Raw genomic sequence first — 12,948 nt, 5'->3', positions numbered from 1 at the left:
ACTTGGCGAGACCTCACCTCTACAATATATTAAAAAATAACTGGGCATGGTGGTGCATGCTTGTAGTTCCAGATACTTGGAAGGCTGAGGCAGAAGGATCACCTGAGCATGCCACTGCACTCTAGCCTGGGTGACAGAGTGAGACTCTAGCTCAAAAAAAAACAACAAAAAGTGTGTTGAAGGTGACTGAAGTTTAAACATGTAAGAATAAATACACAATTTTAAAAATAAATAAATGCTTGTTTTTTGGGGGGGTTCCTACTCATATATCTACCTACATATTCATTTATCTATCTGTGTATTATCTGTAACCAGGATCCTCCCTCAGGACCATCAGGCTTCTCTGTTGAGGAAAGACTGTTGGGTATATGATGTCAGAATTAGATGGGGAGATTAGTTATGATGCTACTATAGCAATGGTAGCAGTCGATAGGGCAAGAAGGGGTCATATTTCGGGTGCATTTTTAAAGTAGAGACAACAGTATTTACTGATGAATTTGGATGTGGATGGTTAGGGGGAAAAAATCAATAATGACACTCTTGTTTTGTCTTGAATTATCAGAAAGATGATGTTGCCATTAACTGATGTAAGAAATACCATGATTGGAACAGGTTCGATGTGTGTGATTGAGTGATGGTGGTGGGTGGGCATGGAATCTGGAGTCCATTTTTGTATAGTTTGAGATGAATGTTTGGTATCCAAATGTATATATTGATTAGGCAATTTGAATATATAAGATTATCTATCCCATGGGATTATGAACTCCACTGGGACAAGGCCTATGTCTTGTTTCTTGTGTTTGACATGATACTTGGAACATAATGTGCACTCACACATTTTAATTGTTGCACAAGAAGCTTCTTAAGGTAATTTTTATTGTGACCCTTCTGAGATCCTCCTCACCAGCTGAGTACTTCCTCCTATGACACAACTTTACAGCTCACAGCACTCATCCCAATGATGTAAAGCTTTGTCTGCCTCCCCAGCCCAAACTTTGGGTTCAACTAATATAAGGCTATGCATTAGCCATTGTCCTATTCTCTGGGGTAAAGAGACACTATTTTAATTATCCAGGCAAGTTAAGGATGACAAACTGAACAAGGAAAGTCAGTAAAATAAAGGAGAGGGGGCCAAGTTGAGAGTTATCAAGATTATTCAGTGAGCAACTGTCTTGATGTATGACCTAAGGAAAAAGGTATAATGATACCATTCCTTGACATTGTAAAACAGTTTGGTGGGGTGGAGGATGTTTCGAAATTTTTAGTTAATTTACATTATCTTTGGAGCAAGATAGAGTTTTGCCCCAGCTATTGACTGTTGGAGCTCAGGGGAAAGACCGGGTCAGAAAAGTGGCTTTGGGAATCATCAGTACATTAATAGTAATTGAGGTTTGGGGTATGGATGTACTGTTATTTCCTTTTCCCAGACGAAGAAACTGGAGCTCTAAAATTTGTCAAATTAAGAAACCGGAGCAGCCGGGCTCAGTGGCTCAGCCTATAATCCCGCGCCTTTGGGAGGCTGAGGTGAGTGGATTGCCTGAGACTGTGGGTTCAAGACTCGCCTGGGCAACTTGGTGAGACTTCATCTCTACAATAAATCAAAAATAATTAGCCAGGCATGGTAGTGCGCGCCTGTAGTTCCAGCTACTTGGAAGGCTGAGGCGGAAGGATAGCTGGAGCCCAGCAGGTCGAGGCTGCGGTGGCCGGGAGCGGCCACTGCACTCCAGTCTGGGCGGCAGAGTGAGACTCCAACTCAAAAAAAAAAAAAAGAAACCGGAGCTCTGAAATTTGTCAAATTAAGTAATTTGTCAAATCTCTAAGCTAGAATTTTAACCCCAATCATTTCCCCCCCACATTCCACTCTTGTGACTCTGACCTCAAGATCTGCAGCCTCCCCAAGGGGTCAGACATTTGGTCTAAAATTGTAAAAACACTTGGTCATGAATTTTGTAATGTTTTCCTTGTGTTGTAGTGTTTAGTACTCTTTGTCCATGTTTATCATCTTGCCCTGAAATCATTCTCTGGCCGCTTCAGCCAGAAATTTCCTTCCAAAGAGGAGGGGATGACCCAAATCTTTTACTCATACTTAACCTCTATTGAGAGGAGCAAGTATAGTCTTGAGCTATGTCATTCTGCCATGGCCTGCTTAACTCATTTGCGACCACTGACGTGAATTTATGTCATTCCAAATTTTGTTCAGTTGCTGCTGATGTGAATTTATGTCTTAGCAAATTCTATTTCTGAATGCTGCAACGTTGTCATGTGTACATGTTATTATATTTTGCTTGAAAATGAATAGTCAGGAAGGAGAGAAAAAATTGAGATAATTACCTGATATAGATTGTACAATGTTATTGATTTACATAGTTGGTAAAAATTGCAAGTTGGTCATTATTTTGTTGAGATTAGTGGTTGTATACTTGTATTTGGATATTTCAGGGCTTTCGTACTTCAAAATTAAAAAATAATTTACTGTAATTATGGAAAATGAAATATATGCTGATGAGATTTCTGAGGTCAAAGGTGAATCCAGTGAACCTATTAGTGGTAGTGAGACAGATAGTGATGTAATGACGTAATAGAAACAAAGAAATATAATGCAGATAATCTATGACAGTGAATCTAGTACTGGTGAGAATGAATCAGACATTGAGAGGACAAAATATGACCCCAAAAGAAACTTAGAAATGTTTATTGGTAAACCAGGTGTCAAGGTATTTCCAAATGATCCTCAAAGAATAAGTGAAGTTGTTGGAGTATTTATTGGAGATGATTTTATAGAAATGATTGCAACTGAAACTAACAGGTATTATGATCAGATGCACCACAGATATAAATGTCCAAAGAAATAAAAAAAGTGGAGCAATACCGCAGTGTCTGAGATGGAAAAATGTCTAGCATTAAATATTTTGATGGGACAAGTGAAGAAAACCACAATACATGATTACTGATCAGCACGACCATCAGTTGTGATGCCTTTCTTTTAAAAAATAATGACACAAAGTAGATTCCTACATATTTTTTGGTTTTTGCATTTTTCCAATAATGCAAAAATGCAGTCAAATTCAAACAGATTATGCAAAATGAACCCGGAATAAAGTATGTTTTAAATAAGTTCAACACTGTGTACAAACCTGAACAAAAACTTTCCTTGGACGAAGCCATGGTATCTCATTGTGGAAGACTGTCTTTCCAGGTTTATACTCCGAATAAAAATACAAAGTATGGAATGTGTCAGAGTGGTGTCTGAGGCAACTACTGAATATGTCTGCAACTTTCAGCTGTATTGTAAAAAAGGTGACAATTTAGAAAAGACCATTTCATTTGTGCTTAACAACAGAAGTTTATGGCAACCAGTTTCAGATTTTTTTTTTAAATTTTAACCCTCTCTCAGTATTAGGATAGTGAAAATTTTGCCAGTTGCAAATAAAAGATCAGGCATCCAGTTCTCCTTCCAGAGATACCAATACCTGCCCCAACCCAAGTAACTGGAGAAGGAAGGACAGGGTCCTTGGGTCTCATTAGAAGTTCCAGGGAATGTGAATGTGATGGCTGTCATTACGAGGTCCAACTGTGTGGCCAGGGTTACCAAGCCTGCCTTTGGTGGTAGATCACCTACTCAGTGATGGTGTGAGGGGTAGGTTGGGAGACTCAGCTGAACAGATACCAGGAAAGAACTCTAGGAATTTCTTGGTATGGCAAGCTATACTGAGAGGCACCCTAAAGCAGGTCTGTAGGAGGGACTTCGTTCAGTCCGTGAGGGAGGATGTGGACAAGATATCATTTGGAGGGGTTTATATTTCTTAGCAGTTTCTTACAGATATCAGCTTGCCTCTTACCCTCCCTTTTGGGTTTCTCCATTTTACTCCAAGAGTTTCAGAAAATTGTATATACTTCCACTAATAATAAATATATATTTCACTGAAATAGCAAAATATTGGACATTCCCAGAGACGCAAAGGGACCAGAGTTCCATCTCAGTTATGAGCAGCTGATCTGGATGATAGACTCATGAGTGGTACTAAATTCTAAATTTTTGGTCACTTTTTTTTGGTCTCCTTTCGGCAGTCAAGGTGAATGGTTTTGCTGTTTTCAGAAATGCAGTGGGATATAATGAAGAGATGAGGAAGCATCACAGGAACCAAGGACTGAAGCTGCCAGGTTTAAGTGGTGCCATCCTTGAAGGAAAAAGTGCAGGCGTCATCCCCTGAGGGAAAGGCACCAGAACGATCCTGGGAGGGGATTCCACTGACTGAATTCATACCATTAGTTACCATGAAGGTATATTCAGGGAGCAAGGATTGTGGAAAGGATGGTGGAACAGGACCCTAGGTGCAGGTGGTATAGAAGGGTACCTGTATAATGAGCATTTGTATACCTAACCCTGAATTGTACCCCACATCTTTAAAAAGAGAAAAAAATGACACAGCAGTAGGGCTGGGTAGAAGCTACTGGCAGCAACTTGACAGTCTCAGATATATTTAGAAAACCTCTTGTATTGGTGGTTCTTTCCCAGAAACTTCAATGCTCAACTCCCTGACCTTCATCACACTAATGGCAAGCAACCAAGCTCAGAGTTTACGCTTTCTCCCCCAAAGGAATTGGACCTTGGGCTTGCCTCCTGGCTCTAGATTCACTATAGTGCCAAGCAAACTGTTTTTCTCCCCCCAATATCATGACCTGGACAGGAAAGTGGTAGCTTTTATCCCAGGTACTCAGACCTCCAACTATATCACGCCTCCATCTCTCCCTGGGCTGAGAGACCAGCCCTTCTCCATTTCCTAAGGTGATCTCCTTCAGGGGTCATCCACTTCATGTAGCTAAGAGGCAGTGAAGGCGTTAAACAGCAGGGTAACAGCAGGCTTCCAGATGGGTTTTCTAGTGAGTTCTTCCCTGTACACACAGGAAGAAGACAGGAGATTCTATTCTCTAAATCTGATATCAGTCATATTAGTTGTGTGTCTCTGATAAACACAAAGCACCTCCTCAAGGAGGGAACACTGTGGCACTGCTCTGAATGACTCATCTGAGATGCGAATTAAAACTCCTTCCCTAGACAGAATTGACTTTTTAGGCTCCCTCATGCCTCCCCTTAATAAATACAGCATAGACAAGGAATAGACAGATAACTTTGCTTAGATATATGAAGTGTATTTTGGGTGGCGCTCTGCCCCACCTGCACATTTATGGAAATGATAACAGCAGTTCTCTTGAAGGGACACATGGGTTGGGGATCTTTCAAATTATTTTTAATTGCCCTGGATGTTCTCATCCTCGAGCCGACCAGTGTTTCTCTCTAGGTGAGGGTTGGGAGCTAGGATGGGTGCCCTGGTTAAGTGGCACGAGCTACGCGAGGACAGTGCCGAGGGCAGTGGTGGGGATGGCCCTGGACTGAGGCAGAGCCAGATTGTCTGGAGCAGAGCCGGAGCTTATTCTCTGGGCAATGGGAATTATCAAAGAAGGCCTGGCCTGCTAACTTCTTGGCGATGGGAGATTGGTCAGTGGAGTGCCTTGTTGGCTTCTCTGTCTTAGTTCTCCCCATAGGACTTTTGGCTGGAGCCAAGCTCTTTTGAACATTTTCTTTTTGGGTTTTGACCACTTTCTCAGCTATAGGAAATATGCAGTCATTTTGCCCTCTGCCTTTTGTTTTGGGATTAATACATTGCAGAAAGGATCTTACTTTACTTCTCAAGTTAGCCTCTGGAAGACCGGGCCTTTTGTGAGTATAGGCTGGTATCACCTGCCCATGCAAAAGTTGACCTTGTAAAGTTTGGCCCAGCAGAGGCTTATCCTGAAATTCTTGACTTGGGAAAGCCTGACCCTGTGAAGTCCGGGACACCACAGGCTGGGCATTCTCAGGAATCTTTGCTGATTTGAGAGCGGCGTGTTGTTTGGTTTGACTGTCTTGCAGGTCATTCTCAGATTCTTTTCTCCCAGGGACTCCTTGAGGTAGGTCTGGGAGCTTAAGCTGAGGGTGATGTTGGGGGCTGTGCTGAAAGGGATCAGCAAGATGAAATCTGTGGCTCCTTTGCCAGTAGCCTTGGGGTGTCTTGTTCAGCAGCATCCCTGCTGGTCTCTCGTCTTCAGCTGGGTGTCTTTCTTCTGCAGTTGAGGAGAGCCAAAACCCTGCATCCCCTTCTCCTCGGCCCCCAGCTGCTTTGAGTTTCTCTGGGTTCTCTTTCTTTTCTGCTAGCATGGGGACTTTGGCTGGGTCCCTGCTCTTGCCAGGACTTTGGGGCTCAGAGCTCCAGGGTTCCTCCAGGCTGGTGTTGTTCACAATGGCCTTGCCCTGAACACAAAGCACCTGGGCCTCGGTCATGTCCCCACTGGGTTGTGAGATTTTGCAGATACAGTGGGTAGAACCATGTGACACTGCTTTGGAACTAGGTTGCTTTTGATTCTGCTGCACTGCCTTTAACTCAGCAGTCAACTGTTTTTTATGGTGAACCCATTCTGGATCTGGGGGTGTAGAAAGTACCTGGAGCAATGTTTCTCCTTGGCTGTTTAGACTCCCAAGAGACTCCTGTTTGGATTTGTTCTCTAGCACTGCTGCAGTTTGTTCCCTGGACTCCCTTGCCCTGATGGGAATTCCCCATTGTATCTCTAGGGTCTTTTTTCTCAGGTGGAAACATAGTTTGGCCAACGTATGTGTCCTGTGTGAGTGGGGGATAGCAGGATGTGTCTGACTTTCTAGAGGCAGCATCTCCGTTGTTCCTTCCACTGGTACTGCAGGCTTGGACTCTTCTGCGGTGTCTGCACCAGTCTCACTGTTGTCTTGAAAGCTTGGCCCGAGACTTACATACTGTTCTTCAGACGAGATTATCTGAGTCACAGGCTCTTCTGGGATTTTGGTAGGCCCAGGCACCCCCTCTGTGATTACGGATTTGCTAGTGACTGCTGGGGCCATGGCCCTGGAGAGAGCCACGTAATAAAGAGCAGGCAGCCCGGACAGGAAGGCCAGGTACTTGTGCCGTAAAGTTGTCTCCAGTTTCTCGATGGCTCCCTCAGAGAGGGCTTGGGGCAGCCTCGGGTGTCTATTGATAGGACCTGGTAAAGCCTGTTGCTGCTGATTGAGGGCCGTTGGCATCCAAGGCATAACTTTGTGATGCAGGTCAGGGTCACTAGTTGCCTGCAGCACCATGGGCTGGCCTTCTGGAATGCAGGGGAGGGGAGCCACTGCCAGTTCCCCAGTAGTTCTGCAGTCCCAGGACCTATATACACGGGCAGGGAACTTGCCATGGTTGATCTCTCCACATTTGGAGTCTATGTGGCTCTGCAATATTGCCTTGGCCTGGGTGAACAAGTGTGGCATGGGATTTGACACCGGGGCCACAGTGGATGACAACACATCTAAGACCATAGGCTGGGGGACATCCATACTGGTTAGAGTTGTGCTTCTCCAGGACAGAGTCTGCTGGTCAGTTGAGGAAAGGAATGACTGGATGGACTGCTGGATCTTCTGGGGCAGGCCCCAGCGTTGGTGAATCAACTGCTTTTGGAGGTGAAGGTTCAGTTTCTTCCTCCGGGCATACCCCGGGAAGAAGAATATATCCCTGGTGGGGACTGAGACAGGCTTCTCTGGCCAGGAAGTTGTCATGGTCTCAGGAGACTGGGCTTTGCCACAGGGCTCATACTGCATGGGGCTCTGGGCATGCTGAGATCTCTGGAAGACAGCTGGCATGCCCCACTGAAGCTGTGACTGCCTCTGTAGTAGGTGACACTCCAAGGCTTCACACTCAGCCAGAGTCAGAAATGGGACATGATTCTGGATATGAGCTTGTTGATGATCAGATGGAGTCACCCAATTTGGGGAAGGTGGAGAAGAGGGCAGGGTTGACTGGGGTGGTGTTTTAGGCAGCAGGGGGAGGAAGGAGAGATCCTTCAAGAGAATAGGATCTTTCAAGGGGGGCTTGGACCAATTTTCATTCTTGGAGAGGCCTTGATGAGAGGCCAAGAAAGTGGCAACCAGGGACTCACTGTGCAGAGAAGGGAGGCCACAGAATAGCTGGCTGTATCTCTGGTGCAGATAGCTGTCTGAGTCACTAGCCTGTCCCCCAGGTGGTGGACAGAGGCCACTTAGGGCTTTAAGGGCTGGTGAGTGTAAGGCTAGGGCCATAGGGTTTGGGATTTTCTGACAATGGTGTCTTTGTTTGGGGTTCATAGTGAACCATTCAGAAACCCAGAAGGTCTGGATGGGCTGACCAGCCATACATGAACACCAGGTCTGGTGGGAAATGGTTTCAAGTCCTTGAACAGATACCTGAGAAGTATTATTCAGGATATAAGAAACTGGTTGGTTATTTCCAGGCTGGTAATACAATGGTGGGTTTGGCATAAGCTGCCTCAAGGACTCCTCCACACGTCTGGGGAGCCCCCACCTTTGGAAATGCATCCACTTTTTTACATGTACCTCTAGAAACCTCAAGGCTTCAGGACTGACAAATGGCAGGTGGGCTTCTGGGAGGACTACATGCAAGGCCATTGGATGTGTCAAGTTCATGATTTCTGGATGTGGAGACAGCACAGAGACCTGTGAATTCAACTGATGCTGACCTTGGTTCCCCTGTACAAGGTTGGGATTGCTCTGCATCATCTGCTGGTTCACTTGACCTGTAGGCTCCTCAAAACTTGAAGAAGTCATAGTGTCTGGACCTCCGGGAACCTCTGGCATTTGAAATCCCTGTCCTTGGTGCAGGTGATCAGCCCAGTAATCTTGGACCCTGACTGAACTAGTTAACTGGGCACCTGAGTGGGTTGATGCCATTAATTGTGACAGTGTCAGAGCGTCAGGTGCCAGTGAAAGCTCTCTCGTGTGCTGAGAATGAAGCTCCAGACTTTGCTCAAAGGATATACTAGATAGGGATAAAATATCTAGGCAAGAAGAGCACTGAGATGGCCCTGATAAAGTGGAGGTCTGGTTGTTTTCACCCACCAGCAACTGCTGAGTCTCCAGAGTCACATCATTGCAGATTTGGCAGCAGGGATCTGCACACAGGAGCCGCCGCACACTTGCCTCCTGAGGAAGCCAGCCCTGGCTGGGAAGGGAAACATGGCAATGTTAATGATGGAGTGACATGCCTTCTTGGAGGAGTGTGGTCTGGGTGGGCACTTCCCTTCCTTAGTCCTGTAAGTCTGAGGGCCTACACCCCTTGATGTCTACCACTCTACTTTTCTTTCTTAGAAAATGCTGTTTGGCAGGGGATGGTGGCCTGGTCAGGGTCTGGGGCTTAATGGGCAAGGTCTCAGACAACCCATAGAGAGGACTGGAAGCTAGGGCCTGTTCTCTGTTGACCTTGTTGAGAAGCTGAACTGGGAGAAGGGAGCTAAGTAAATGGGGAGCCACGTGGTTAGCTGATAAGGCATCACCAGGAACATTACGAGGTTGTACCTGGATCTGTCTCATTTGAGGCTAAGAAACCCAAAGTCTGGTATTCAGTATATCCAAACTTTGGAAAATAGGTCCCTATGGAACTCCTGCATTCTGAGGACTATCGGATGTCCCTGCTGTTGTACCCAATGCCTCTTGGGAATTAATCCTGTAATCCAGAAATCTTAACAGGAGAAGATGATAGGCTCCTGTCTAAAGACTGTCCTAGCAACTGGGCTTCTGAAGACAGAACCAGAGGAAGTAATGTTATCAGGGCCCAGTTTGGTCAGCAGTATCTTCTCATTAAAGGGTACAGCTGTAAGGAGAATAAGACAATGATGACTTCTTCATGCAAAACCCATTCTCTTGACTGGATAACTTATCTCATGGCTGAGTATTACCCCATGCAGAATCTTTTATGAAATATGCACTAGTATAATCCTGAATTCCAGAACTACTGTGACCCTAACCCAGTGCAGAACTGGGTGACTCTTCCCTTCTGAGGTGTCTGGACCCCCTTTTGTCCTGGAAACCCTCTCAACTAGTAAATAGGCCTTTACTGTGTGTCTCTCTCCCAGCCATTCCCTCTCCTCATCCCTGCCCCAGGCCAAACCAACAAATCATCACAGGCCAGGCTAGTGTTGGAGACTACAAAGAGCAAGAGATCACCTTTTCATGGCAGAGTACAGCTTCCGTGGCTTCTCAGCTTCTTCCTGGGATAGTCTAGCTGAGGAACCAGGAGACAGTGTTATGTGCATGGGAGAGATTACAGGGTATCTACAGGAAGCTGGAGGTCTTTGACTCTCAGCAAGTGGACACTGAAAACCTCAACTGTCAATGCTCTAAGGCCCCTCTGGGTATAATATAATCATTCATGACTTGTTGTCCTGCACCCATTCTCCTTGAACCTTCATGACTATACTGTGAGTGAAGGAGGATCATCAGATGCCCATTTTATGGCAAACTGGACCAAGAGTGAATGACTTCTATAGGATCGTAAAACTAGTAAATGACACCATTAAGGACATCTGGCCCATGTCCTGAATTCTTTATTTTCATGGGAGTAATGCAGAGAACTTTGGAACACTTCCAAGTTCTGATTTTCCTCCTGTGGACATCTTCTGAGAAAGTTGTCAATCTTGGAAATTGGAGACTTTAGTGTCAGAGGACCTGGCTCTTGGCTTGAGGGGCCATAGAGGGACAGTATTCACGGGAAACTTGCCACAGTAGAAGGGAATCAGAGGGGTGATAGGAATTTTACCTCTCGATGCTGCATTTCTAGCCCTTTGTCTGATTTTTCGGTGATGCTTAAAGACAAAAACATTAGAATGTAAAGCTGGGACAGCATTATTTTATGTCCAAAATGAGACAGACTCATATACATATCCTACTGCCTTTCTATATATCTGCCCTCCTATATTCTCTTTGCCTATACTCCACCTGTTTTATCCCACCACTTTCTTTCTCTGTTTTTTGTCTGATTCACTCTGAGGCTTTTCCAATTATTATACCTCCCATCTACTTCCAGATAAGAAATTCTGCTGGAGAAAGAAGATGAAACAAGAGAAAGAGGGATACAGATTAAAGAGTATCTGGTTCTAATATTCAAAGACTTCAGCTTACTAGTGCCTTAAAGCATCACTAACCAGAAAAAAAACAACAACTGATATTGTGAGGTCTTTTAAGATCCAGTGAGGCAGATCCCATATTATTTAGGGCTTCTATTCAAGTCAAACAGAGAGGTTCTTGACTTTTCAATTAGAGTATATTTCAGGGAAGACCTCTTAAGGAATTACTTATATGCTCTGAGAAGAAAAAGATATAAATTAACATAAGGTATGATATAAAAATTGTAGGGCAGGTGTGGGGTCATCAGGGAAAGACCGTTGAGCTTAAATGCTTCTCTGAATCTTAATTATTTCAGTTGTGGTCTAGTGTGTCCCTACCTGACAGCAGGTCCTTTTAAGTTCCAACTTCAATTCGTGGTATCTTTTCTTTGCTTTCCAGATAATTAGAATAATGATGAAGATGAAGCTATAGGTAAATAAGAAATACTGAACATCCCACAGAAGACAAGTAGGGCTCAACATGGTCTAAACCTCATTAGCATGAGGAGACCACCCATCCCTATGTCTAGTCGTTCTGCTTCCTGATGCCTAATGACTCCCAGTGCTAGGCCTTGTCATATGTGCCTCATAGAGGATGGAACCAGGTTGTCAGACCGCATCATAAAGCCCTCCTGTTTCATAAGGCATGTGTAGTAGAGAAACTCATATGGTGATTCAGTCTGTAGATAAGGGTGTCTGGTTATCTGTAAAGGACAGAGAGTCTGAGACTAAAGGTGCCACACTCACAAGTATTGTCTTTTTCCCCGTCTGTCTTTACTATCCATCCCCAAACCAGCCTGATGGCTCGGCTCTCTCCTTCACAATTGCGTCGTCACCCGTCCTCAGAAAACGAAGTACTTTGGCAATCAGGGCACCTTATAAGACATGGTTGGGAGAGAGAAGCTTCCACCAACTCCCCTCTTGTTCTAGAAATACATCTGAGAAGCACACAGGATATGAGGGAGGACAGAGTCTACTTCTGGCTTGGAAATGGAGAGTTTTGAAGTTTCAGGTGATGGGTAATCAAATCAGAAGTGTGGGAAGGAGACCTTGGTTGATGTGGCAGGAAACGGCCAAGGTGGCAGTATCTACCCAGTCTGTATGATAGGCTTTCATATGGGTGTAAAGAGATTGTAAAAACTGTCTTTCATGGAGACACATTAATATGGCTCACTTTAGCCAAGCATGGTGGCTCATATATGTAATCCCAGCACTTTGGGGGTGTTTAGTGGGAGAATCACTTGAGCCCAGGAGCTCAAGACCAGTCTGGAATGGATCAAAGACCTAAACGTAAAACTTTAAACTATAAGAATGTTAGAAATGCAGAAGACACCCTTATGGAAATTGGAACTGGCAACCAATTCCTGATCAAAACCCCAAAAGTTCATGTCATAAGAGAGAAGATTGACAAGTGTGAAGGAAACCAGAGCATAAGCTGACAAGGTCCTTATGTTTCTTGGCTTGTGTTCAAGGAATCAAGCCTACATTTCCTTTGTCTCCCCTGACCTTTTGGTTACATTTCTATGAATAACTAAGTAGCACCAAGTCTCGCCCGGAAGCTGCTTATCCTAAGTGATTGCCTTGCTTAACATAGATGTTAAGACATGCATAGTCTAGTTATTGATACTTACCCTGCTTGTGTGATTTAATTCAGACATTAACATATATCCTGCTTGTGTGGTTTCGCCCTCCCTTGTGTCATTTTTGTCCTATATAAGAGGCATGTGGTAAAAATAAATTTGTTCTCTCTCGCTCTCAGCTACCTGGGAAAGAACCCTCCCAATCCCACTGTTTTTGTCTCTTTCTTCTCTCATTTCCTCCCCCCACCTCAGGCACTGCTCAATGGAAGCTGGAACTCCACACAAGTGGAACCTCATTAACCAAAAAGCTTCTGCAAAGCAAAAGAAACCATCAAGAGAGCAGGGAAACAGCCCACAGAATGGGAAAAAAATATTTGCAAACTGCTTATCTGAC

At 44.6% G+C, this 12,948-nt stretch overlaps 1 protein-coding gene across 1 annotated transcript; it reads right to left on the bottom strand.

Moving 5' to 3' along the window:
* Window positions 1–5,332: 5,332 nt before the first annotated feature.
* Window positions 5,333–11,565, bottom strand: LOC103273303 (protein FAM205A-like). The gene is made up of 4 exons (XM_008070726.1): window positions 11,314–11,565; window positions 10,629–10,674; window positions 10,037–10,094; window positions 5,333–9,035 (listed from the first exon to the last, which is right to left on the bottom strand). The coding sequence occupies exons 1-4, from the start codon at window positions 11,455–11,457 to the stop codon at window positions 5,333–5,335; spliced, it is 3,951 nt and encodes a 1,316-aa protein (XP_008068917.1). The 5' UTR covers window positions 11,458–11,565.
* Window positions 11,566–12,948: the final 1,383 nt, after the last annotated feature.

This window comes from Carlito syrichta, unplaced genomic scaffold (genome assembly GCF_000164805.1).
Source record: "Carlito syrichta isolate Samal-C Ts95f unplaced genomic scaffold, Tarsius_syrichta-2.0.1 Scaffold112228, whole genome shotgun sequence".
Lineage (NCBI taxonomy): Eukaryota > Metazoa > Chordata > Mammalia > Primates > Tarsiidae > Carlito > Carlito syrichta.
This window is presented reverse-complemented; position numbering and strand designations above follow the sequence as displayed.

Coding starts and splice junctions, on each gene's coding strand:
- LOC103273303 (XM_008070726.1), bottom strand. CDS start 11,457: ATGTTGAGCCCTACTTGTCTTCTGTGGGATGTTCAGTATTTCTTATTT. Junction 10,675..11,313: donor TTAAAAGGACCTGCTGTCAG/GTAGGGACACAC, acceptor TTTGTCTTTAAG/CATCACCGAAAAATCAGACA. Junction 10,095..10,628: donor TAGAAATGCAGCATCGAGAG/GTAAAATTCCTA, acceptor CTGGTTCCTCAG/CTAGACTATCCCAGGAAGAA.